The sequence below is a fragment of the Pseudonaja textilis genome, chromosome 1 (genome assembly GCF_049901715.1).
Source record: "Pseudonaja textilis isolate UNSWEBS1 chromosome 1, rPseTex1.2, whole genome shotgun sequence".
Classification (NCBI taxonomy): Eukaryota; Metazoa; Chordata; class Lepidosauria; order Squamata; family Elapidae; genus Pseudonaja; species Pseudonaja textilis.
The window spans coordinates 221,013,864-221,039,322 of NC_141990.1; the positions used below are offsets into that span (position 1 = coordinate 221,013,864).

General features: G+C 42.2%; 1 protein-coding gene across 1 annotated transcript in view; it reads left to right on the top strand.

The window, feature by feature from the left end:
- Nucleotides 1-25,459, top strand: part of NHEJ1 (non-homologous end joining factor 1) — a 92,515-nt gene that overhangs the window by 64,730 nt on the left and 2,326 nt on the right. The window contains exon 6 of the mRNA XM_026708014.2: nucleotides 23,401-23,518. Coding sequence (XP_026563799.2) covers nucleotides 23,401-23,518 — 118 coding nt within the window. The remainder of the gene's footprint in view (nucleotides 1-23,400; nucleotides 23,519-25,459) is intronic.

The window sequence follows — 25,459 nt, forward strand, 5'->3', positions numbered from 1 at the left end:
ACCACCAGGCCACGGATATTTTTAGGCTCGAAATGCCAAGGAATTTTTCACTTTCTTGTGTTTTTTTTTTTTCTTTCTTTCCCCGGTTTGTTTTCTTCTTCTTCTTTCTGAAGGGAATTTTTTTAGTGCAGGTGATGAAAGGTGCCCCTATAGGCTCACTGTCTGAAATCATTTCATTATCACCAAACAAGTTAACATTTCTTCATTTGGCCTGTTTGTGTGATCCGCACAATAACCTTTCCTCATGCCTGTCCCCAAAAGATCTGTATCCCAGCTGCCAGGGGCTTTGGGAGATCCCTACTTTTATTCCTATGATCATTTTCATTAACGTTCATTAACATTTGGGATTTGGAGAACACTTCGGATATTTCGGACAACTATTTCCCAAAAACACATACAGGTATCCTGTCAGGGCTTGATTTCCCCACACATCTAAATACTTCCAGGGTTCTCATTTCATTCTAAGTGATTGATGAGGGTAACTTTTAAACTGTGTTGTATATAAAGAGGGCACCACACAGTAGCTTGATTTGGGCCTCCTGATTAAGGGTGCCTTGTTAATTGTATTAATTGCGGTGGTTACCACCAGGGGGAGCTAGCTGCCTTCTCTTTGGGAACAAACTTCAACAAGCTTGATGAAGACTAGGCTGAGTTGGTGCCACCAAGGTTATTGCAATTACTTTTTTTTTTTTTTTAAGTTTCATAAAATTAACTTTGCCTTCTTGGGGAAAAGAAGTTGAATTTGAGGAGTGATTCTACTCTGAGGCGCCATATTATCTATCACCTTTGTAGTTAGACACCTGAATAATTCAGGTCATTGTGCAATGACAATGTCTGAGAGACTGGAGAAGACAGGAGGTCGTCAGTCATGGAGGAAAGTGTAATAATATCAGGATCAAGCTTCCAAATTCCTAGTTCCTGGCTGCTAAATAACTCCACCGTGGAACTTGTGCCATGTTTGTAAATCTCATTCCATACAGTTTCCGCTTAGTTGACACTATCTGGTACCTTATGCCACCTTATTTTTTGACTGGATTTTTTGCTTGTCCATTTTGAAGCAAGGCTGTTCAGTGTTGAAAAATGTACTTTCTGGAAATGCATTTTACAGATTCTGCAGTTCAATCAATTTGCATCTCACCTTTTGTCTTCTGTAGATTCTCCATGTGTCCCTTTTGTATTATCAGCATTTCTTGGTGGCCTTATTTTCATTACAAAATGTATTAAGTATAAGCAATACTGTAAAGATCTTCTAAGAGCATCTTTTCTGATTCAGGATGGTGACTTGAAGCAGTAATTATAAATCAAAACCCACGGTTGGCTCTGCCATCAAAATAATCCTGACTTTTGTGCAGGGAAAAAACAAACAAACCACTTTTTTTCCAGGAGAAAAATCTTTGGGAATATAAAGTAAGAAGCGTTTTTTAAGAGGTTTTCCCCACAGCAAACAATTCGAAGCATTTGTGCTTCTCAGATTTTTTTTTTCCAGGACATCAGCAGGAAATCAGCTTCTTTTTCATGTGGTTACTTGAAAAGTAACTTGTTGGCATCACAGGGATCTGCTCAATTTACACTTTCATTCAGGCTTTTTTACATCACCTCTGTTCTTACATAGGTTTCGCTTAGGAAGTGTTACGCTGCCCACTACAAAACATACTAGCTAACAGAATCCAGGTGAGGGGAGTTGTAGCAGCAGGTGTCTGGGAGCCTAAAGTAAATGGGGAAATGGAGGCAGAGAGACCTGCCTCTCAGATTGGTGAATGAGACAGTTGTGCAACTCTTGATCTACCATTTCCTCTTTAACAGAAGATTAAACCAAAATGCAAGAGACCAGGCAGATGGGCAGGTATTGCCCACATAATAAGAGCCTCAGTGGCACAGTGGTTAGCATGCAGTACTGTAAGCTACTTCTACTGCAGCCAGTTGCCTACAATTTGGCAGTTCGAATCTCACCAGGCACAAGGTTGACTCAGCCTTCCATCCTTCCGAGGTGGGTAAAATGAGGACCCAGATTGTTGGGGGCAATAGGCTGACTCTGTAAACCGCTTAGAGAGGGCTGTAAAGCTCTGTGAAGTGGTATATAAGTCTAAGTGCTATTGCTATTACTATAATGCCTCACCTGTCCAGTAGCTGGGAATCAAATGCCCTGTTCACTGCCATTCTCCAGGCAGTCAGGCAAGCATCTGCATGACTAGACCGTGCACTCTCCCTAACAATGGCTGCCAGGTGCTTTGGATAATATTTCTCTTTTAACAGTTTTCCAAAGAAATTTGGTTCAATGCTGGATGGATAGATTGTTCCTCTGGGAAAATTTGGTGTCCAGATTTCTAGATCAAATGCTTCCTGGGAAGGAGCCTGGGAAGCAGTAAGTAAGGACTATCCCAAGAAACTTGCAGGTAGACATCTACTTCTCTGATTAAGCCTTGTTCTCCTTCCCTGTTTTTGTTGTGGTAGCTGAGGCTCTTGACTCAGTGGAGACTTACCTGGGCACACACCACTTCCTCAAGATGGGATGCTATTCCTTCGTGCTTTCTCTTTCCTGTGCTGTTCCTAGGCCTATCCAGCACTGATGGAGACTGAGTGTCTGATCTTTACTCTGAACCTCAAAACCTTCATCCCGACCTCCTCTCCTGGCAACTGTGCCCGCTTTATTTCCAAATGCACCTGGATTCCTTCATACGCCTTATAACTGGGTTGGCTTTGTTGCAGTCCTTTGTATTTTCGGTCTTCATTGTCTCGCTTAACCCTGACAAAAGGTGTACTCGCTGTTGCCTGGCCCATCCTTGTGGCTTCTGGTTTGCTGTCAGCTTCTTAGATTTCTGTGCCACTAGCGAAGGCTCATGCTGTGCGGCTGAGAAAAACACATAGCATTACTCCTGTGTTCCTTGTAAACAGGGCTTTTCCTGACTTGGGCAGTAAATGAGAAATGGCTAGAAATATGTAATAGCAGTGTTTCAGACCCCGCTTGTGCCAAATTATAGCCTTGTTCCATTGATTAAGTTTTGCAGCTCATTAAGAAAAATCAAAGAATGCATTTCGAAGGTTACGTTTTTGTGGTGTCTCCTGGAGCAGGGAAATTTGAGCAGCTTTTCCTTCAAATACTCTTCTCTATAGTAAGACATGTACCAGACCAGGTGTGGTCTGTTACCACAGCTCAAAACAAGTGGGAAGTGCAGAGTTCACTTTAATGCAGGAAAAATCCCCTTTCTGGGATTTTGTCACATTACCTGTAATGACTCTTGACACACGTATTCTATAAGAGGTTTTTGACCTTGGATATTTGTCCCCAATCCTTGCATCATATATAAAGGAGTCTGAAATACCCCTGGAGTGATAGCTAGTTTGCATTTTCAACTTCCGGGGAAAATCCTAGATTGGGGCACTAGAAAAACAAATGAGATCAAAGCCCTATCTAATTATGGTGAGCATAACTAGCATAGTCAGTATGATGTCGCACAACCCTCCCTGCCTTTGGAAGCAGCGATCAATAGTAACTCTTTTCATACTCTGGCAACTGTCAATATAGTGGATGGGAATTCCTAAAGGTTGGAGTTGCTAATACTGTGTCTTTCCTGTACTGTTCCTGGAGAAGTACAAGAGTCTTGCTCTGGTGCTCTTCTCTCTGTGCTTCTGGGAGCTGCCTTTGGCTCCTGTTAACACTGTGTGGTTTCCAAAGTGACTCATGGTGGGTAATAGGATCAAAGGTGTCTCTCCTAGCTCAGACAGGACAGATTCCACCAACTGCTCTTTCCACTGCGTCCTCCCAGGCACTTATTTACCTTTTTGCTTTCTCTCCTTATCCAGCATGGAATAAACCCACTCTCTGTCTTCCCCACCATGTATACGCACTCCCCTCCATTTTTAATGGCTTTGTAGGCTCTGCGTGGCATAGTACTGTGCATGAATGGCTCTTTCTTTAGGGGCGAAGAGCAAGACTACAATCCTCCTCCCTGCTATCAGTTTGTTACAAGTAGTGTACTTTGGGCCTCTCTTCACAGTAGCCTGGCTGCGTTAGCATGGGTGCATTCCCATATGAAAGTAAGAATCTGCGTTGTACAGGTTTTTGTTTTGTTTTTGTGGACAGCTTGTGAACGTGAGCTGCCAAAAACGGAAGCAGAAATATTCCATGCACAATTAAGTTTTGCTTCCATTTGTTATCTCACAGAGGTGTGAGAGCAGATCAGGTCACTGTGATTTTCAGTAGGAACTGAGAAAACACAAGATTACGACTATAAATCTGGAGCCTACCATGCTCTAAAACTGGGGGGGTCAAACTCAGTTTCATTGAGGGCTGCATCAGGGCTGTTGTTGACCTTGGGTGGGGGCGCATGACCGACTGGGTAGGTGTGGCCAGCTTGATGCCACTCCCCAAACAGCTGGCCCGATGTTTCCTCTTTGCATTGGGTAGACTGGGCCAAAGTGACACGGGCCAGCCCCTTACATTTTCCAGGACAGTCCCGCAGGCTGGATCTGACCGGCCCACGGGCCTTGAGTTTGAAACCCCTGCTCTAAACGAAGAGTCAAAAGAACAATTGTCAGCTTCTCAGAGTTAGAACCCAATGAATTTACTGCTTCGCTTCAATGTTAACCCTTAGCTTGGTTCAACAAGATTTAACTGATAAAAATTGAAGCAGTTTTTACCAGTCCGATTACTTGGTTACATATTTTCTACATCAACATGTAGCTGCTTAATAGAGTTTGAGCTAGGAATCTCCCCACTGATACCTGGATGTAGTTAAATTTAGCTGTTGTTGTGCAATAAATGTGTTTTGTTCTTGAACAGACAACAGAACACGGAGTAGAAATGATAGGGAAGGCAAGTGAGAAACAAGGTGCACAGACAGCATGGAAGTAAACAAAATAAGATAAAAATAAAAATCAACTAGCTCATTTGCTTTCAAAAATAAAGCATTAATGGTGAGATACCCAGATTCTGATACGTGCACATCGTTTGGTATTGAAAATAAAAAAGATAATTTTATTTGAGAGGTTATGAACTGGAACACTGTCATCTATATTTTAAGCCTGAAATTATGAGTTTTTTCCATTAAGAAAAAATAATAATAAAAGAAAGCGTATTGTTTTTTTCCTTGTAAAGCCTGTCTAATAAAAAAGAGGATCAAAGTAAAGGACAAGTGAAATTATGGTATGTTGTAAAGGACAGAAGAAAATCCCTGATAGGAGATAAGGATTTTTTTTTTCTCCTTTACAGCTGAGATGGATTACCGGGCAATAATGAATGAATTGGGATACTGAGGATATATCCAGAAAGTATAGAAGGTTCCACGATAAAATTGCCCGCCATAGTACCAAAATTTAGGTTGTATATTTAAACATGGCATAACTAGCAAGACTTTTGAAATCCTTAAGTCTGGATTTAAAAAAACAAACAAATTTTCTCCACTTCCCATCTGCCATAATATCTGGAGAACACACAATGGCCAACAGACTGGAAGGATCTGTCTACATCCCAAAGCAATTTGTGCAATGTCCTTTAATCTCACCTGCTAGCAAAATATTGCTTAGGATCATCCAATGCAGATTAAAGCCTGAAGTGCCAGATATCCAGAGAGAAAAGGCTGAGGAACATGAGGCATTATTTCTGAGGCAAACTAAATAATTCAGAAAGCCAGTAATACCAAAAGGAAATCAATAGGCCCTTCATTGTAGTCAACATTACTTTGGTTGGGTTTATCATGTCAAGCTGTGGAATGTCCATAGGAAAATGGAAATCACAGAACATGTCATTGATTGTCCTCATACAAAACCTATGAACAGGACAGGAAACCACAGCCTGAATGGAACATGGCAAAACAGACTTATCTCCAGGTTGGCAAAGGAGTGAGACAAGGCTATATACTCTCTTCTTAGTTATTTAAGCTATGCACTGAATATATATCGAGAGAGATTGGATTAGAGCAGGGGTCTCCAACCTTGGCAACTTTAAGACTTGTGGACTTCAATTCCCAGAATTCCCAGAATTCTGGGAATTGAAGTCCACAAATCTTAAGGTTGCCAAGGTTGGAGACCCCTGGATTAGAGAACAAGAGTGGTTTTAAAAGTGCAAGAAAAAACATTGTAGCTTGTGCTATGCTGATGTCAATCCTCTGTCAGCTGAAAATGCAAATGATCTACAAGTTCAAATTAAGGTGCCCAGTGAAAAAAATGGGATTAACCTAAAATATAAAAACCAAACTAAGGACAACAGGTACAACAAGCAGTTTTCGAAGTAAAAATGAAGGTAATGGAATGGTAGATAGATTCTTCCTTTTAAGATTAACTATCAACAGTAAGGATCCAGCAATCAAAATAATACGTTAGAGACTAGCACATGGTAAGATAATGATGAAGTCCTTTGAACAGGTAATCAAATATGTGACATACCTATTCTTAGAACAATCAGTATCATGCAGATAGTGCCTTTCCTTACAATCGATGGAAGCAGAAGTTGGACTTTGAAAAGCAGGAGAGAAGAAATATTGACATTTTGAACCTTTGCTATTCGAGAAGACTCCTGAGAATTCATGGTGAGCCAGGAAAACAAACAAAACCATCATAGAACAAATCAATCCAGAGTTCTCACATGAGGCTCAAAGTATCATATCTTGGACGCATAATATAAACATTTAGTTTTCTTGGGAAGTCTATAATGCTGGGAAAGGTTGAAGGAAAGAGAAGAGGATGACCAGCAGTGAGATAGATGGGCTCAATACTAACAGCAGTGAATATCCGATAAAGTAACCTAAAATGTTAATTTAAGGATAGATCATGATGGAGAAAATTTGTACGGTTGCTAAGAGTCAGCATAGACTTGATGGCATATAATATCTCCCGAACCCTCACAAACATTTTTTTTAATTTTGAATTCTAGAGATTCTTCTTCTCACGATTAGCATCCTCAAATCATGCGCCATCAAATACACAGAGATATTTCATTTGATAGAGTGACAACATAGCAAACATTAGTAAGGACCAATCCAACATAGCAACATTTAGCCTTCCTGTTTTAAACAATTGCACTTATTTAATCAGTATGAAACGGATAGAACGATGGCAAGCACTAACAAAAGAGATGCTTGCAGGGAATCAGATTGTTTCAGGATGTATTGATCTGTGTGACAAAGCATCATGATTTGAAGTCCTATGCTTTAAAGAGCTGGATTTACAAAAACAGCTTAAAATGGAGATGTCTACAAACCTAGGCAGCAGCTTAATTTAGGAAGAGATAGCCTGGTGCCTCACAGTCCCTTTCTATTGGGTGGCTGTTTGGGCTTTAGCTGTTTCAGAGAATAATAGTAATACTGAACAGCTGGAATAAAGATTGCTTGTATGTGTATTTGGAAGTGACCCCCATTTAAATTTGAAGGTTCTCTTGATCCAACTTTTTAGTAATTAATTAAATTTATATGCTGCCCATCTTGCTATTAAGAGACTCCGGGTGGCTTACAACAGATTAAAAACAAAAATATAAAAACATTGAGATTAGATCAAACTAGGAACCAGTGTGCAGGAACGAAATGGAGTGGGATCTTCTTTCTTAGTCCACTAGCCCCATCTAGGTGGAGCACCCCATCGAGACCTCAAGCCAACTGGCAGAGCCAAGTTTTGTTGCCCTTTCGGAAAATTAAGAGGATGGGGGTATATCTCACCTCCAATAGCAGCACAATGTTCTGATGGGCGGGGGCGACATCAGAAAAAGCTCTTCTCCAGGACCCCACCAGCCAAAGTTCTTTGACCAATGGGTCTGCAACATGCCCCTTTTGCCAGTGGGGCAGGCCAATCCCATTGGGGTGAGACAGTTCCTCAGGTAGCATGGTCCCATTCCATGCAAAGCTTTAAAGGGGATAACCAACACCTTGAATTGGACTTGGAAGCAAAGTCTTATCATTCCAGCACCATAAACTCCCTTGCTATTTCTTTGGGTTAAACTGCACTTCTTCCTTGTCAGATACTGACTGATTCGTTGCAGTTTTTCCATTGATAGATTGATAGAAACATTTCTGACTGGGTTGAAATTGGCGTTTCTGCCTATAATTTGCAATAGGAGCTTTATATCTGCTGATCTTCTTGGCTATAGCTGTTATGTGCTGCTAATGAAATGGACAGATGGTTGGAAGGCCTAACAACTGAAGTATTTCTGACCCCAGTCAAATTGCTGTCTAGTCTGGCAATATGCTCATAATCAGCACCTTCGTGTAAAGACCTGATATCTGGCATCATATGCGACAATAAGTAGATACGTTAGAAAACTAGTATTCTAATTCAAAATGAAAAAATTAGAAGGATGGAATGAATGTTACCCAGTTTCAGGGGAAAAAAATTGCAGAATAGAAGTGGGCCCCATCTCTGCCTTTCCAATAGTTCTATAGAAGAATGGAATGTGGCCCTTTATGACTGGCAAAGATGATTATAATTGTCTCAAGGAAATATAAAATACATAGGTGTCAGAAATAAGTTGGCTGGCTGCAAAGAAAAAATGGCTTTAAAAATAATGTTTTTTTTCTTTTTTCCTTCTTAATAGTGCTTGGTGTACTCTAATTCTAATTGATCTAAATCAGGTGTCAAACTCAATCGCATCATGTGATGTTATTTGATGTATCACAATGTTTTTTGTCTTTTTGGAGGCAGGGTGGATGCGGCCTGCGTGTGACACATCCAGCCCTCAGGCCACCAGTTTGACACCCCCGATCTAAATATTACAAACCTATAAATAAAAATTAAGAAAAAATAGATGTAAAATAGATTGAGAAAAAATGAAGGCTTCAGAACTTTGGATTGCTGTTAGATTTTTCAGAGGAAGCATTTTCAAAATTTCTGATATTTTTATACTTTGGGGTTATGAGTGAAAGAGTCACTTTGTCATCAGTAGTAACTTAATGGTTTAAAAATACAGTTCCTTGCATTCTTATTAAGGCATACTCCCAAATCACGATTGCCTTATACCATATTTTCACTTAATAGTTTTATGGTTCAGACATCACAGAACTGTTATTTAAATCATCAGAAAAGTGGCAGATTTAAAGAACACAGTGAAAACTACTGGAACTTTGTAGCCACAAAAGAATGTTCATTTGGTCTACTGGACTGATTCCTTCCAGATGATTATAGAAAATGTATTATTGAGGGTTTATGGATTATTGAAGTGCAAATATTGCAAGCATTTTGTATTACTTTTGGCTGTGTTGTACCCAGCTTGAAGCAAATTTTCTCAAGCAATAACAGAACAATGATGGGAACCTAATCCTGAAACAAACCCAGGTATCTGTTTTGCCGCAAGATTTATACCAATAGTACCACCACAAGGCCCCACTAAATTAGAGGCTCCTTTATATGCTTGGTGTCATCAACTACTAGCATTAGCCTTCTGGATTCTACATACAGCAAACGGAACAAACTTTGTATAAAAGAATAAATAGACACAAGTTTGACATCAGGACTGAACATAAAAACAAAATAATATCAGAACATTATTCAGCAAGCTCACCTGGAGTTCACAGGACTAATGTCATCTAAGCTTTGGGCCTTCGTCCAAACTACAGGCCTGTTCCCTTAACCTTGGTTTCCTTTCTCCCAAGCACCTGTAACTCCATCACCAGTGGTGGGTTTCAAAGAGGTTTATCACCAGTTCAGTGGGCCTAGCTTGGTAGGCGTGCTTTGCGTGCGCGCGGACACACTTTGCGTATGTGCGCATGCCAAACACGCACTTTGCACATGTACAGAGGCTTTCCTACTCACCTCCTGCAATCCCTGTAGCTTCAAGAGCTGACGCACGGCAATCTGCTGTGCCATGCAAAACAGCTGCGCTTCAAAAGCAGGGAATAAAGGTCAGTAGGGGAACCCGGGCGGGCAGGTGAGCCCAACAGCAACTCCTCAGAGAGAACCGGTTCGGTCTCGGCTGATCTTTCGCGCTACCAGTACGCCAGAACCGGGCCAAACTGGTTGAATAGCACCACTGTTCATCACCTTTCCTCTGGCTCTGATCCAGAAGAACGAAGAAGGCTTCCACTGCTCTTGTAAACAGGCCAAAAGGGCACCGAGGGAGGGGAGCGGGGGAGGGGGGGAATCTGAGGGTGGGGAAGATTCCACAAGGGGCCTTCGCAATGTTGTTTCCCCCACCCCACCCCCTTTCTTCCTAACAGAGAGCTGTGAGAAAGGATTGTAGGCCAAGCCGGGGGAAACAGGCCGAAGAGGAAAGAAAAGGTTATTGAGCAGCGGGCAGGGCTGCTGTGGTCTCCGAGTGAGCATAGACCGTCAGTTGTTAGGTGGGTGCCTCAGTGGGGAAAGACTGCCTTGATTATGCATTATGCGGCAGTTACACAGGGACAGCAGCCCTGCATTCCCCGTTCCACAGAGCTGGCCTTTATGTGTCTGACATTTACTCTCCAAACTTTGGGGCTATGGGGGGGAAAGGAAAACACTGCGTGCAGCACTTGGCCACGCTGGCCTGTCTCTCTCTCTCTCACACACACACACACACCCCACTTCCGCTGGCTGCCTTCTTTCTGTTTGCCCCATTGGCTGCCCCGCTTATGACCCCTCAATCCCCCCCCTCTCAGCCCATTGCTTGACCCTCCTAGGGCTTTCCTCTTTGGTGGGGTCCCTGGGATGACCTGGAAGCTGAGACCTCCTTTCCTGTTGTTGGGCAAATCTCTGAGACTTGGGATCAGGCAGAAAGCAGCTGGGACGACCAAACCCTTCTGAACACTTTGGATAAAGCGTGGCACGAAGCAAAGCCAGATCGGCTCCATTCTCCTAAGGGAATCACGTTTGTTCTTTTAAATCAGTTTTGCTGGCTCTCCTCTTTCGGAGGACATCCTTCCCTATTTGTTTTTTGGCAACTGGTTCTGCCAGCACTTCAACTTTCTTTAACCTTTTTTTACTCGCCTAGGTTATCCTCGGCGCCTAAGATGCGAATACATAGGTGGGGTGATGAAGTATTAAAGCACCCCACTGCTTTGTTGTCTAGGAAGGATTGAGGTCCTAAAGTCTTCAGTACAGGGTTCTGCCATCACTAGCTTCAACCCGGGGCCCATTCTAGGAAATAGATTCACGGAGTGGGCATGAGCATGGCAAGAGCGTGCTGTTTGCCTGTCCTTCCCTTTCATTGGGGGTATGAAGGCTGGCCTCGTACAAAATTAATGTCCCCACTTGCTGACTTCTTCATCAAGCACAGGGACGGGAACTTACATTCCTCCGAGGGAGTCGAGGAATATCTTCCTTCAACCTGCATCTACAGATAAGAGATAAAATCGTATAGTCCAACAAGCAGCTCTATAGAGCTGCAGTTTCTCTACCTATGCTCAAGGTTTTTCTTCTCTCATTGGCAAACAAAAAACAAACCCAAGGGTTTTTCAGCAGGATTTAGTTAAGGTGAAGCACTAGAACAGGAGGTGGAGATAGAGGAAGAGTATTCTCCATGGTTCCATGGTTCTTATTGTCCCAGAGTAGTTAAGAAGAAACCAGGACATCTTTAGGCTGAGTGCCTCTTCTTGTTTCAAAGCCTCGATGGTCCCACAATTCCTCCAGTTCATTCCCTCTGGCTTGGCATGGATGCTACCAATCCTGGGTCTTGGGTCCCACCCTTCTGAGCCACGAACCAATACTCGGGCCCCCTGCTTGCTTCCTCCCCCCCCAGCACTCTCCTGGCCACAGAGTGATTTATTAAGCCGGCCCTCCCTCAATGGAACATGTGCTGAGGTTGTCCACGGGAATGTGGGCAGATCTGACAGTTGCACCGCCACAGCCCAGGCTGTAATTTCAAAGCCTGCCCTAATCAGTTAAAAATATATTAAAAAATGGGAATGCGGGTTTTGCCAGGGAAAATATTTGTAACCACTTGGCAGGCTCTGGTGTGATAATGAAAGGGTCCAGCCTTACCCCTGGGGAATGACCGATTTAGAGATTGTACTCACAAAGGGACTTGGTCCCTGGAACCTTGGCACTCTTTCCCAATATGTTCCCCCTTTCCACTCTCAAATGCAGATTCAGCCTTCCCAAGTATTGTTGGCTTTCTGTTAAACTATACAGAGGTAGAGGATTGGGGGATTTTGTCTTGGCTAATATTGCCCTAAATTTGCCCCCTTCTAGGCTGCAGACCATATAGCCATAGCCTTGTTGTGTTCAAGTGACTCAAAGAAATTGCCAGTGAGGCACTGTAAAACACTCTGTCCAAAATCTATTAACAGAGTTTCTAGTGATCTCTTCATGGCCAGAGTGGAAGATGCTGGCTATGTCCTGGTTCACAACTTCCACCCTCTTTCTAATTTGGCTGGTGCTGGTTGACATCTAGTTCACAAAGCACTTTTTAAGGACAGGTTGGAAATCAGGAGGTGGAAGGAAGAGATGCATCTTCTCTTATACATCTGCATAGGGTCATGGGCTATGGGCAGATAGGAACCTTGTGAACAAAGTAAGAGAAATGTAATTAAATAAATTAGATTTTATAAACTAAGGTACTGTTGATCACAGCAAAGATAACAGAGTAGGAATTTATGAGTAGGGGTTGCAACTAATAGAACACATGATTCCCATACAAAAAAACCCCTGGTATTTCTGTTGTAAAAGCAGATAGTCATGAGACCAAGATATCTACCATCATAATAATGGGCCATGGATGCACAGAAAATCTGTTGTGCATTGCTAACTTGCTGTTGCATTCCTAACTTATTGTTTACTTTGGGACCTAAATTGTAATAATCATGGAGACATCATCCCATCCTTTTAACATTAGTAATGTAACATCCGTTTCTATCTGATGTTGGGTTAACTTGCAGGGTTCAGCTGTTATAGGACAACGATCTTCAGATGTGATAGAAGAATTCTTATTTGAGCAAATTACTGTCTGAAGTTGAGTCTTAATGCAACATGCATTGCAGATTATAAAATTCATTGGGTATTCCACCTAGGCAAGTCTACACATCACCCTTCTAAAACACTGATTCCCAGCCAGAATTGTCCATGCTGGCTGGGGAATTTACTCCAACAAATCTGAAGGGTTATTGAGGTTTGGGAGATAAGCATAAATTAACATTTATGTAGATACTGTAAGATATGAAATAAAGATATGGAATGTTCTGTAATTATTCCCTGCTTTCTTTAACCCACCAGTTCTCATTACTGTCATCCATTTCATTATAATATAAGAAGTCCTCATGTTTGGGAGCATATTCAGGCTAGGCTGTCATGGGTACAAGCAACGCCCATTAAGCCTTGCCAAGTTCCTCAATAAATTTAGCTTGATCTAAAATAGGTTATGTATCGTCTCATAGCCATATATTGTATGGAAAAGATTGCAACTGGTAATAAAACTGTTTTCTCGAAGACAGTTTTCTGACCATATTGATCTTAATGAGAAATCATTCAAAAAACCTTTGAGGAACCTCCTGTTGTCTGGACCATAGTTGCAAGCTATAGATCTTATCAAAAGAATATCCATATTTGCTTTCTTCAAAGGCCACTTCTTTCTTTCAGCTGGTCTGGCTAGCAGGCCAACCCTTGGTCAACTAAGATGCAAACATAGATATAATTACCTTTCTTTAATCTTGCCTTCTAGTCAACAAAGTGATCCTTTTATTTCTAAATATTCCTTCCTGGGCAGATAAATGTCATTAATCTAGTTTCTAGCACAATAAGTTAACTTTACTAAGTAGGATGTGGTCCCTCCTAGATCATTTCCTGCAAAGTAAATGCAGGTTATCCGGTAGTCATTGTTGGCCTATCCTCATGTTCAAATTACAACTTGGATTTCAGAGGGAAATGAAGTTTGATGTCCATATGACCCTGTTCATGGTGCGCTCCAATTATCTCTGGGCTGAAATCTAGCAGAACGTGTTGTTATTGTGTTAATGAAAGTTTTTTTTTTAAACAGTTAGCAAATAGCTTGCTTAAATGTCAGTCCAAAATATGAAAAATTATCACTTTGCCCAAAATATAAAAATTCTTAATACCAGCTGTAGATGGAAATTGTGTAGTCTAAGAGACTTGACTTTTTCAAGTATTACCACATAAAAGTAAAGTCTCTTTCATGACTTCATGGACACATCCACATAGCTTTCTTGGCAACAGTACAGAAGTGATTTGCCATTACCTTTTCTCTGGTTTGTTTTTATTTTTCATTCTAGCCTATAACCTTAAAACCAACTCAGTGGCTGTTAGATTTTGCAGCAGAAATTCAAATCCAGAAAGCACACACAGATGACTGATTCAGCAGGATTCATTAACTTCTTTATATACATAATAATATGAGTAAAATATACAATACCAATAGTAGACTATTCCAACATAACACAAGCAAAACACAAGCAGCAGCTTCAGAGCTCAGAGCAGAGAGAGTTTGGTTTCACTTTAAACAGTTCAGATAAGTTTTGTTCCTTCAGAGCTGAGCACAGAGCTAAGCCACGCCCAGACTCCTTCCAGTCTCAGCCCTCAATTCAGCTCCCATTGGCTGACTTTGTTATCCATGTCTCTGCCAGTTCATGAATATTTTGAATGCGGCCTCCCATTCAAGTATTAATTAGGTCTGGCTCTTCCCAACGCAGATAAAGTTGACCAGGTGCTGCCACTAATGCATTTCTATCCCTATGCACAGTGTAGGAAATAAACAGGGAGACTAAAAATCTCAACTCAAGAAGGCAAATGTGACATGATAGGCATCACTGAAACCTAGCAGCTAAAACTCACAATCGGCATGTTTGGTTTATTTAACAGGAACAGACCAGGTAGAGCTGTTGCACTCTATGTAATTTTTTTTAAAAATGCAGGAAAAAGAGTATGTCTCAGTAAGAATAAAAGGAGAAATAAAAGTGATAGTTGTGGGAGTTTACAAGGAACCTAGAACAGACAGAGAATACAGACCAGGCCTTTTTTTGTCAAATGTCCAGAGTGCACATCAAGTGCTTCCAGTTCAGTTTAGAGGGAAGTATCTAATGGAGGGCACCCAGGCTCTGGCCTAGCACCGTGCCGCTCATCCTTTTCATTAATGACTTGTATGACGGGGTTAAGGGAATCTGGAAACCATAGACTTCGAAGAATGGTCAAAGGATCTGGGTATGTTTCCCCTGTAGAAGGGAAGACTGAGGGAAGATATAATAGCAGATCAGTTGTCAAGAGAAACTTCTTGACTGCAGTTAATGAAACAAACAGCCATATGAAGTAGTGAGCTCTCCTTTGCTAGGGATGTTCAGGAGCTGGACAGCCATCAGTCAGAGATGCAAAGACCTGCATTGACGGAGAATTGGATTATATGATCTCTAACACCCTTCCAGCTCTACAATAAACCTGAACATCCCACCATTTCATAGTTATACTAATTTTAAAAAGTGGGAGTGCTCCATCACTGCCACTAAGCATACCTTTGGCTTCTCCAAAGCTGCTTCTGTTTGCTGCACTCCATCTCTGCTTAGAAAATTCTCTTCTATAAATGCTGATAGTTAAATGGGATTTCTGGATATTGAGTGCTTGGGTAAACAGTCGGGGAGACCGCCTGCCCTCACACAACATTTGCAAGTGACTTAGAATTGCTTGTCCACCAGATGGATGCAACGTGTTCCCTCAACATTTTAACCATACCTCTCTCAACCTGTATTCCTCATTATGTACTATTTTTCAATTATACCATCTGCCCTCTCTTGCCAACAGCTATGCTGGCTGGGATAGCAGGAGTCATCAGCCAAAACTTCTGAAGAGTTGAGGAGAACTCTCCAATAGGGAGTATAAGTCAAAGGAAGAGTTTGAACAAATCACCTTTGGAGCAATGTTTCTGCTACACCAGAACATCCATTAGATAGATAATGAACCAAGGAAGATGCTCAGGCCTGCAGGTGAAGTACAAGGCAATAATTTTTCAAGTAGCATATACTGCAAGGGTAGGCAATTAATTTTCCCAAGGGGCCATATGAGAAACTGGAACTGTGGTGGAAGGCCATCACCACTGATGGCCACTGCTGATGTCCCACCCCTGCCACCAATGCCCCATCCACACCCCATCAAGCCAGTCTGCTATTAGACTGTGACAGACTGTGGGCTGGATGTGGCTTGTGGGCCATAAATCGTGGAACAGAAAGCAACATTGGTTACTTTCTATCTCAGCTATTTGTGCCTGTCCACTTGTTTTAATTTCCAAAAGGTATTTCCTCTGATTGAGCATTGGTATGGTATAAACTAAGGACATTGTCTTGGTGTAGCTGAAGATAATATCCAGATTCCTCTTAACAATTTTTATCTACAGTTGCTACCAGATTTCTTACCTTTAAAAAAATGTTTGGTATGGGAAATCTTTAAATGATGTTTCTTTGTCCTTCACTGTTTTGTTTATGCATTCGTGACCAGCTCGGAATCTAAGTAACCTGGATCCAAAGTTACTTCCTCATTACAGCCTTGTTACAAATCTGTAACATAGGTTTATCGAGATAAACACTGTTATCCTGCCAAAGGTCTAGCTCCAAAGAGAAAATTAAAACCAAAACAAGAATACTTGAGTGACCTACAACCGTTTTTAAGAACCTAAACTTAAGGAAATTTTTAAAACTTTTTTTTTTAAATTAAGGGATGGTTTCATTGACCTCTAACACTGAAAATCTAGAGAAAACAAGCAAAAACGATCTTGCATCTCATGGAGAATATAGACGGGGATGGGGAGAAGAGGAAGAATGTAGCCTACCTATGATCAGTTTGGGATGAGGACTCTCAGCAATCTTTCTTAGCCATTGGCTAAGAAATCCTGTTTAATCTCATTTGATCTTGTCCTTTGTCACTGCTTAAGTTCGTACCAAAAAATGTGGTGCAGAAGCAAGACTTAATCTGTATCAAGGTTTAGTTTTAGGGATTGTATTTAAATGCTAGGATGAGCCTCAAAAGCTTATGACGGGGGAGTGGGGGCATTTTTCCACATGCCCCACCTCCCTTCCCAGTGCTTATTTGAGTGCATCTAGGTAGGATTGGCAGGACATTCAGATTAGAGATTATGCCTCCTGAAGCCTAATCTGTCTCCATCCAGGAATTACCAAGTGATAATTTTGAACTGATAGAAACCCAAAGTTGGGCCCCAATTCTTCCTTCTTGCAAGCAGAGTTGACCGATCAAGCTTTTTCCACAGATTCTTTATCTTTGTTTGTCTGTCTCTCCTTTAGTTTAGTCTCCTTTTGTCTAACCACGCTATGTCTAGAATCTAGTTCTGTTTTGTTTTTATCTCTTGAAGGGAACAGAGATTTTTCAAGACCTTTCCTCATCTTTGCCCGGGTAGCCTGAAAACCATTGCGCTCCTGGTTGGTAAATCTCGTCCTCCTCCTCTCTTCAGCCTTGAGCTTCCATCCTCTGATACACACTTGGCCTTGCTGTCCTGTAGCCATAATATAGGCAGAATATCCACCCCTTAATATACATGGCTGGCATTGCCATCCTCCAGGCTTGGCCTGACGTCAGTCTTCTCATGGCAGCAGCTCTGGGCAAAGGAATTTACATATTTCCTCAGTTTGTTAACTTCCCTCATGAGGGGGTGCAATGAGGATTCTGAAGGAAAAAAACCTTTCCACGTTGCATTTCTAATGGAAATCTATGATGCAGGGGAAATTAGAAATGCTGCTTGATAACATCAAAGAACTCAAAGTTTTATTGAACATTTCACCTCAACTGTAATCCATAAACGGTGCTGGAAACTTGGGACTAAATTGTACATAGAGCCATTTTTGAAAGCCATAGAAAGGCAGCTGCCATTAGGGATCTGTTACTGTGTCAGGAATTAATTGTTAGTGTGTTACTGGAGAGGTTACTGCAAGTGTGTGGTTGCAGTTTGGCACTTCTTTCCAAAGAAGCACTAGCTGTCTTAAGCAGGACTTGGGAACTGCAGAGATGCAGCATGTATAACTTATGTGTGGCTATGAAAAGCAAAAGGTGTTTTGTATCATTGCTGTTTTTCTTGCTGGATTAAAATGCACTGTTAAAGATGAGCTCTATGTAGAAGCAATGAGTGCACTGATTCTGTGAATTCCCAATGTAGATGCTAAAACGAAGAGCACTAATGTAACTTTCCTGGTGGTGTACTCTGTCCCTGTTTTGCCATTTGATTCATAGAGACTGTTTTAATTGTTTATACTTCTGTTAAAGGTTAGACCTTGAGATACATATTTTAATAAGTCTGAAGCTGGATTAGCATCAGAGGGCACCAGCACGTCCTCGGACAATTTAAATATACTCCTATGTCTTATCCCAGCTGCTTCCAGATGGATCATTTATAAAGTTTGTTGAGGTATGCAAAGCAAACTCTCCTGCCATCAGATATGCATACATTGTTCACATGAATACTATTTTCCACATGTAAATCTGTCCTTGAAGACCTCAATTCATTTTTATTGTTATCAACCCAGGAATATTGATGTTGTGATAGAACTCCACAGTAGTTTGCAACTCTGGGACTGTAAACCATTGCGTAAAGGAGGTGTGTCGAGATGCACAAAACACCAACACAACTGCTCACATTTGTGTTTAGGGGAGTAAATAGAATTTTTTAATTGGCCAAGCGTGATTGCACACACAAGGAATTTAAACAGGAGCAATGGGAGGGAGGGAGATTGATATTTGGGTGAAAAATATGTAGAAATCCAAGTGTGTCCTGTTGTGATCCATGTATTGAGGTGAACGCTGTGCTGCTGGTTTCTCTACAGTTCAAAATGAAAATGGAATGAATTGCTTCTTGCAGCTCCATAGGTGAAAAATATACAATGATTGGATATGAAAAACTGTTCAAGAGCCCTTTTAAAGGCACCTTAAAGAACTACATACAAAATATATGCAGGGAAATTTCCTAATCCTAAACAAGACTATGCTTAACTAAGAGAGCCCCCCGCCCCCGCCCCCCATCATTCACAGTGACACAATTTTCCTTCCAGAAGAAATACCAAAACAAATACCATTCTTTTCCTGTCTGATTATGAAGCCCAGTATCTTCGTGGCCTGAATGAGGTCTCGACTCTGTTTTGAAATGTAGTTATAAGTTATCTTACAGAGGATTTGAGGAAACATAGAGAACAGCAACTTTATGAAAGTGGGGGCGAGGGGGTTTGCCATGCTCTGGGATTTCTGCCTAGGCCTTGCCAGTATCCCTCAGGATGGTTGAATGGATGGCAAGGAAAAGAAAGGCAGCAGTGACTTGCCCCATTGCTCGCCCAGGTACATGGTTTTTCTTCTGGGCCAGGCCCCTGTGGTTTACTTTGCCCTGAGTTATGACTGTGTTTTTGCCTTTGATCTGGCCTCTCCAGTTGCCTATTGGCTGTTTTTGCCCAACCTTTGGGGTTCATTCACCTGTCAACTCATTGCACCCTGGATACAACAAGAGAGCTGATCCTCAGTGGCTCAGAGCAAAGCTCTCTGTATTTCTGATCCTTGTGGTAGCGTAACCAAGAGCGAAAGGGTTATCTCGCTGAGCAGCTACTTCTGACTCCCTGCAGAAGAGGCTAATCCTTTGTGCTAGTAAAGGTGCAAATCAGCTTGGCCATGCCAAGCAAGGGTATCAGTTCTTATGCTTATAGGGATAAAAAATAAAAACCCACCTTGTGGATAAACGGTGGCCTTTTCTCATTCTTTGTGTTGCACTCATTTTGTATTTTGTCATTTGATGGCTTTTAGAGAAGCACACACAATTACTTCCTGGTTAAAGCAGTTCCACCAGCTATCAAGTATGTTTCTAGGCATATTTCACACTCTTGATGACAACCTATTAAGCTGGAGGTGGCTTGCATTCACACCATTCCATAAACCCTGCTGCCCTTTACAAGCCTGCCCAGGCTTGAGAACTTCTTCTCAATCTTGCCTCCATCAAAAGTAGCCTCTTTCATCCATTCCTTGGTTCTAACCACAGCCAGAGCACAACTGATGGAAACCTGGAGGAGGAGGAGGAGGAGGAGGGGGACGGACCACAAAGCTTTTCCAATGGTCTGTGATACTCTTTGCCCTAGGAAAGCTGGTTAGGGTACCCCTGGGTGGTCTTTCACAATGTCCTAAATAGCTTTTGGGGTTTGTTTTTATTATTTGGATGTGCAAATTTTTAACTCATGCCTATTTTAGCTGATGAATTTCCCCCTCTTTATTGTACAGGTAGTCCTCGACTTACAGCGGCTTATTTAATGACTAAAGTTACAACAAAAGGGACCTAGGGTGACCAGCGTCCCCATGGTCACATGATCAAAATCCAAATGCTTGGCAACTGACTCATATTTATGACAGCTGCAATGTCCCAGGATCGTATGATCAACTTTTGCAACCTTCTGACAAGCAAAGTCAATGGGGAAGTCAGAATTCACTGAACAAATGTCTCACTTAACAACAGAAATTTTAAGCTCAATTGTGCTAAGTTGAATACATCTGTACCATGTATTTTTGTTTAGGAATTCAAGGAAACATAGCTAGCCCACCGTTTTTCCATTCCTTTTTATTTTTGTAGCTTTGTGTGTGATGGACAGACACCAAAGGGATACGGTATACAAACAGGTGTATATATATGTGTTGGTATGTGTATAAATAATCTTCACTTCACTTCCCTCCTGTTTTCCTGGAGTGCCCAGGTCATCTTTTTTAGAATTATCTCTTTCAAGAGGAGATGAGAAACAAACATTTCTACTTCAAACGGAAAAGCCTCTTTTACCCAAGGAGGGGAATGGCCTTGTAGATGAAAATCAGAATTCCTGCTTGGCATTGCAGAAAGTCCCAGGTTCAAATCCTGGGGATTTCTAGTTTAAAAGATCCTGAAAAGGACCAGACCAGGAGAGCAGGAATACTAAAAGTGCTTTCAGACATTTAGTCCAGAGAGAAGCTTGAGGCCAAGTTGGTCCCCTTTAAGGCTCTGGAACAAAGGTGGGAGTCCTCATAATGCCAGTATATGATTCACTCTCGCCTCCCACTCCATCCTGCTAGGGCCACTGGTGGCTAACTTTTTCAGCATGATAATTGCATGCGCGCTTGCCTGAAGGCAATTCGTGCTGGTCCCCCCACGCCCCCTGCCTATGCGCGCACCTCCCTCGCACCCCGCGTGTCTGCGCATGCATGTGAGATTTCCCCCTTGCACACTGCGTGGCTGCACATGCACACGTGATTCCCCCCTTGTGAACTTTGCATCCTTGCGCATGCGTGCATGATTCTCCCTGCGCATGCGCACACATCTCCTGCGTGCTCCCCCTTCATCCCCTGTGCATGCATGCCAGATGCCCAACAATCAGCTGTCGGATGGCGGCGCACATGCGCATGCGCAGTGGGGCTCTTCCGGGCAACCTCTCGTGTGCCGGGGGAAATAGCTCTGCATGCCACTTCCGGCACGCCTGGCATAGGTTCGCCAACACGGTGCTAGGCTGTCCCCTATAGTATTGGCCAGGAGCCTTGTGCCATTTCTGCAAGCTGCAGTGGGAGGAGTGGGTGACCGGCAAAGCTTTGGACTCTGGCCTTGAGCGCCTCAGTGCTTGCAGAGAGACTGGTCTGTTATCTCTTACACTTTGTTCTCCTGTCTGGTTGGGTGTGGAGCAGCTGCAGCACATGGAGGAGTTATATCTGGAAACCTTTGAAACGTGGGCAGCCAGCAGGATTCTGGGCTCCCTCTGTCCAGGATTTGGGGAGGTGGGGGTGGAGTGAACCTTGGGCCTTGGTCCCTGTGCCTGGATGCTACAGAGTACCTGTTCTCACCCTTCTGGTCCTGCTGGAGAAAAACAATTTCTTAGCATTTATTGGTGGAGAGGGGTGCGTGTGTGTGTTTGTGTGTGTGTGTGTGTGTGTGTGTGTGTGTGTGTGTAGCACTTAGAATAGAATAACAGAGTTGGAAGGGACCTCGGAGGTCTTCTAGTCCAACCCCCTGCTCAGGCAGGAAGCCCTATGCCATTTCAGACAAATGGTTATCCAACCTCTTTTTAAAAACTTCCAGTGTTGGAGCATTTACAACTTCTGGAGGCAAGTCGTTCCACTGATTAATTGTTCTAGCTGTCAGGAAACTGACAGTTGTAACTTTCTCCTTAGTTCTGAGTTGCTTCTCTCCTTGATTAGTTTCCACCCCACTGCTTCTTGTCCTGCTCTCAGGTGCTTTGGAGAATAGCTTGGCTCCCTCTTCTTTGTGGCAGTCCCTGCGATATTGGAACAATGCCCTCATGTCTCCCCTAGTCCTTCTTTTCATTATATTAGGCATACCCAGTTCCTGCAACCGTTCTTCATATATTTTAGCCTCCAGTCCCTTTGTTGCTCTTTTCTGCACTCTTTCTAGAGCAGGTGTGTTAAACTCAAGGCCCGGGGGCCAGATCTGGCATACGGGGTACTTAGATCTGGCCTGCGGGACCACCCTGGAAACAGCAAAGGACCGGCCCATGGTGATTCTGCCAGCGAAAACTGGCTCCTGAGCTCCGTTTTCACTGGCAGAGGCTTGCAGGAGGCTATGGCAGCCGAAAAGGGAGCTTGGGAGCCCATTTTCGCTGGCAGACCGCTCGGGCCACCACAGGCACCCCTGACACGAGTGACATCGAGCTGGCCACTCCTACCCTAGCCACGCCCACCCCGGCTCCCCAAACATAACCCTGATGCGGCCCTCAATAAAATCGAGTTTGACACCCCTGTTCTAGAGTCTCAACATCTTTTTTTATATCGTGGTGACCAAAACTGGATGCAGAGTTCTAAGGGTGGCCTTATCAAGGCATTATAACACAACACAAAAGTCCTCTTTCTGAAAACGGAGGAGCGAGGCACTTCTCGAGCTAAGCTTTTAGTACCATTTCTATATTAGAAGTGGGAAGTGGTCAAAATTCAGATGCTTAGCAACTGACTCATATTTATGACGGTTGCGACATCCTGGGGTCATGTGATTGCCTTTTGCAACCTTCTGACAAGTTAATGGGGAAGCCAGATTCACTTAACAGCCATGTTACGAACTTAACAACCGTGGCAAGAAGAGTCATAAAAATGGGGCAAAACTCGCTTCACTGTCTTACTTGGCAACAGAAATCTTGGGTTCAATCGTGGTTGTAAGTCAAGGACTACCTGTAAACAAAAGAAGCTATTTTATATTCTGTTTTATTCTATGGTCCACTTTTTTTCTACTTTGACTGGCAGCCTCCTCTTCAAAGATTGCACGCCCTCAAAGGCTAATTCCCTCCTCTAGGTACCAAAGTTCTTTGTAAATGAAAAATAACAGGGCACCCATTGCGTGCGGAGTACAGGTGTTCCATGGAATTAGGGCTCGTACCTGATCTTGACCTTTTACATACAGTATTGCAAAATCACTCCTGAATTGCCCTTCATATTATAGATGCTGGTACTATGGCAATGCTGCCAGCAAGGTTTCAGCAAGCACATTTTTTTAAGGTGAAATGTAGTGCGCTTATTTCCTGTGTTCTATAATCCCATTTGTAGCCTCCACCCTGCACACTATCTCCTCTTGTTTTTCAGACTTTGCCCCAAGCCTGCTGCCTGGGAGATGGACGCTTGTTCACTTCTAACCTAAAATCGCTCTATTTGGCAGTATCCCAGCAACAAGCCAGAGCTGCTTGCAAACAGCACCAGGCAGGTGAGTGGATCCAGTGTGGGAAGGGTGCGTCTGCTCTGCCATCATCCCTTTAGAACAATGGTCTCCAACCTTGGCAACTTTAAGACTTGTGGACTTCAATTCCCAGAATTCCTTAGCCAGCAAAGCAAAGGTGGCCCAAAAAATACAAATAGATTAAGATTTCTTTGTAAGGATATTCTGTTTTATGAAATACATCTTGCTTCTTTGCACAGTGTAAGTTACTTTTTGCAAATGTTCTGCTAATTGGGTTGAGTAGTACAAAATCAAGCACAAATTTCCAAGTAGTTTAAGGATTATTTGGGAATCTTTTCCAAATTCAGTTCATGTCTGTGACTGTTGTCTACAAATGTGTTCCTCTAGCTTTAGATTTTGTCATTACATCCCAATTTTGTCATTACATCCCCAACAATTAGTGCCAGAGAAGACATCTAGCTGAGGAATTCTGGGAGTTGAAGTCCACAAGTCTTAAAGTTGCCAAGGTTGGAGACCCCTACTTTAGAAGGCAAGCCTACTTATTATCTCAAATGACCAGAAGTAAATTAATTCAGTTGATTTTGTGCTGTTATCTGGCTAAGAGAAAGTCATCTTTCAAGAGAATCAAACAACCTTTGAAGTTTTCTCCTTCCTGTATTCCCTTACCATTTCTTCATGCAATTTCTGTTTACAATATCTTGATGGTACATAGTATTCTGGTTCAGGGTCAGCTAATTTAACAACTTTCAGATTATGATGATTGTAATTCCAAACAATGGAGCCCACCAAGCTGCTTGTCTTCACTTAAACCACTATAATTACTGCTTTGATGGCTTTCAACTTAGCCTACCATGAAGTTTCCTCTGCCATGACAATATTTTGTTGCCGTGTGTTTATGTCTCCAGATCTTTCTTGCTTTTGCTATTTTACAGTTTAGGCTTGTCCATGTGATGTACAGTCTTGGTTAGGATGCTTAAGGATTTTATTTGGTATATGTTTGAAAGCAGCCAGGCTTGATTTTCATCACCGGAACCAGTGTATGAATTGGAATGCAAATATATTACTAGTAGTTCCACATTGCTATGGATTGTGCAATGCAGCTTTTGCGATTTAACTTTAAAAATGTCTCCTTCTATTCAAGCTCAGTTCTTGGTGAAATGTGAACCACAAAAATTGAAATGTTTTTCAATCATTTTAAACAATTAAATTGAATTGTTGAATTGCCTTGTGGTGAGTTGCCCTGTGTCTTGAAGGAGTAGCCTTGAAATTAAAAGGTTAAGGATAACCCTGCACGAAGCCTCCCTGCAGTCCAAGTCTTAAGATACCTCTGTTTTGACACTTGTTGAGAGGGTGATGTTTCTGCAAGACTCTCATTATCTCAACCCTTCCCAGACTTGGTTCTGGTAATCCTGGGACAGAATCTACCATAGTTTTGCAGTTGACCTACTGCAAGAGAGAGATGGGGGCGTGTTGATCTCTTGACCACTGATAGTGCTGGCATGAGGACCCTGTGTTTCAATAAATGAATCTCCCTCTGCATTTTGGCCATTGTGTGTTGCCACAAGGCACTATGTTTGTCTCCAATGTTATTTAACAGCTACTGTATATGAAGCCACCAAAAGTTTTTTTTTTCTTTTATCAAAGCGGTCAATTTAGTAGCCATCTCTGCTAAGTCCATTAGCTTTTGCAACCATTCATCCATTGTAGGGATCAGAGTGTCCTTCCATTTTTGTGCATAAAGTAATTTTGCTGCTGTCAACATATATAAATAACATCAAAGTTCCAAATTTTTTCCAAGTCTTTTTCCATTAAATCCAAAAGAAGAGTTTCTGGTTTCATCTTTATATTGACTTTAAGAATCATCTGTATTAGAATATGAATCCTTTGCTTTAGAATATTAGAATATTTCTTTGCTTTATCCACCGTAAATAAATAGGAAGTCCCTTCTTTACATCTGCATTTCCATTT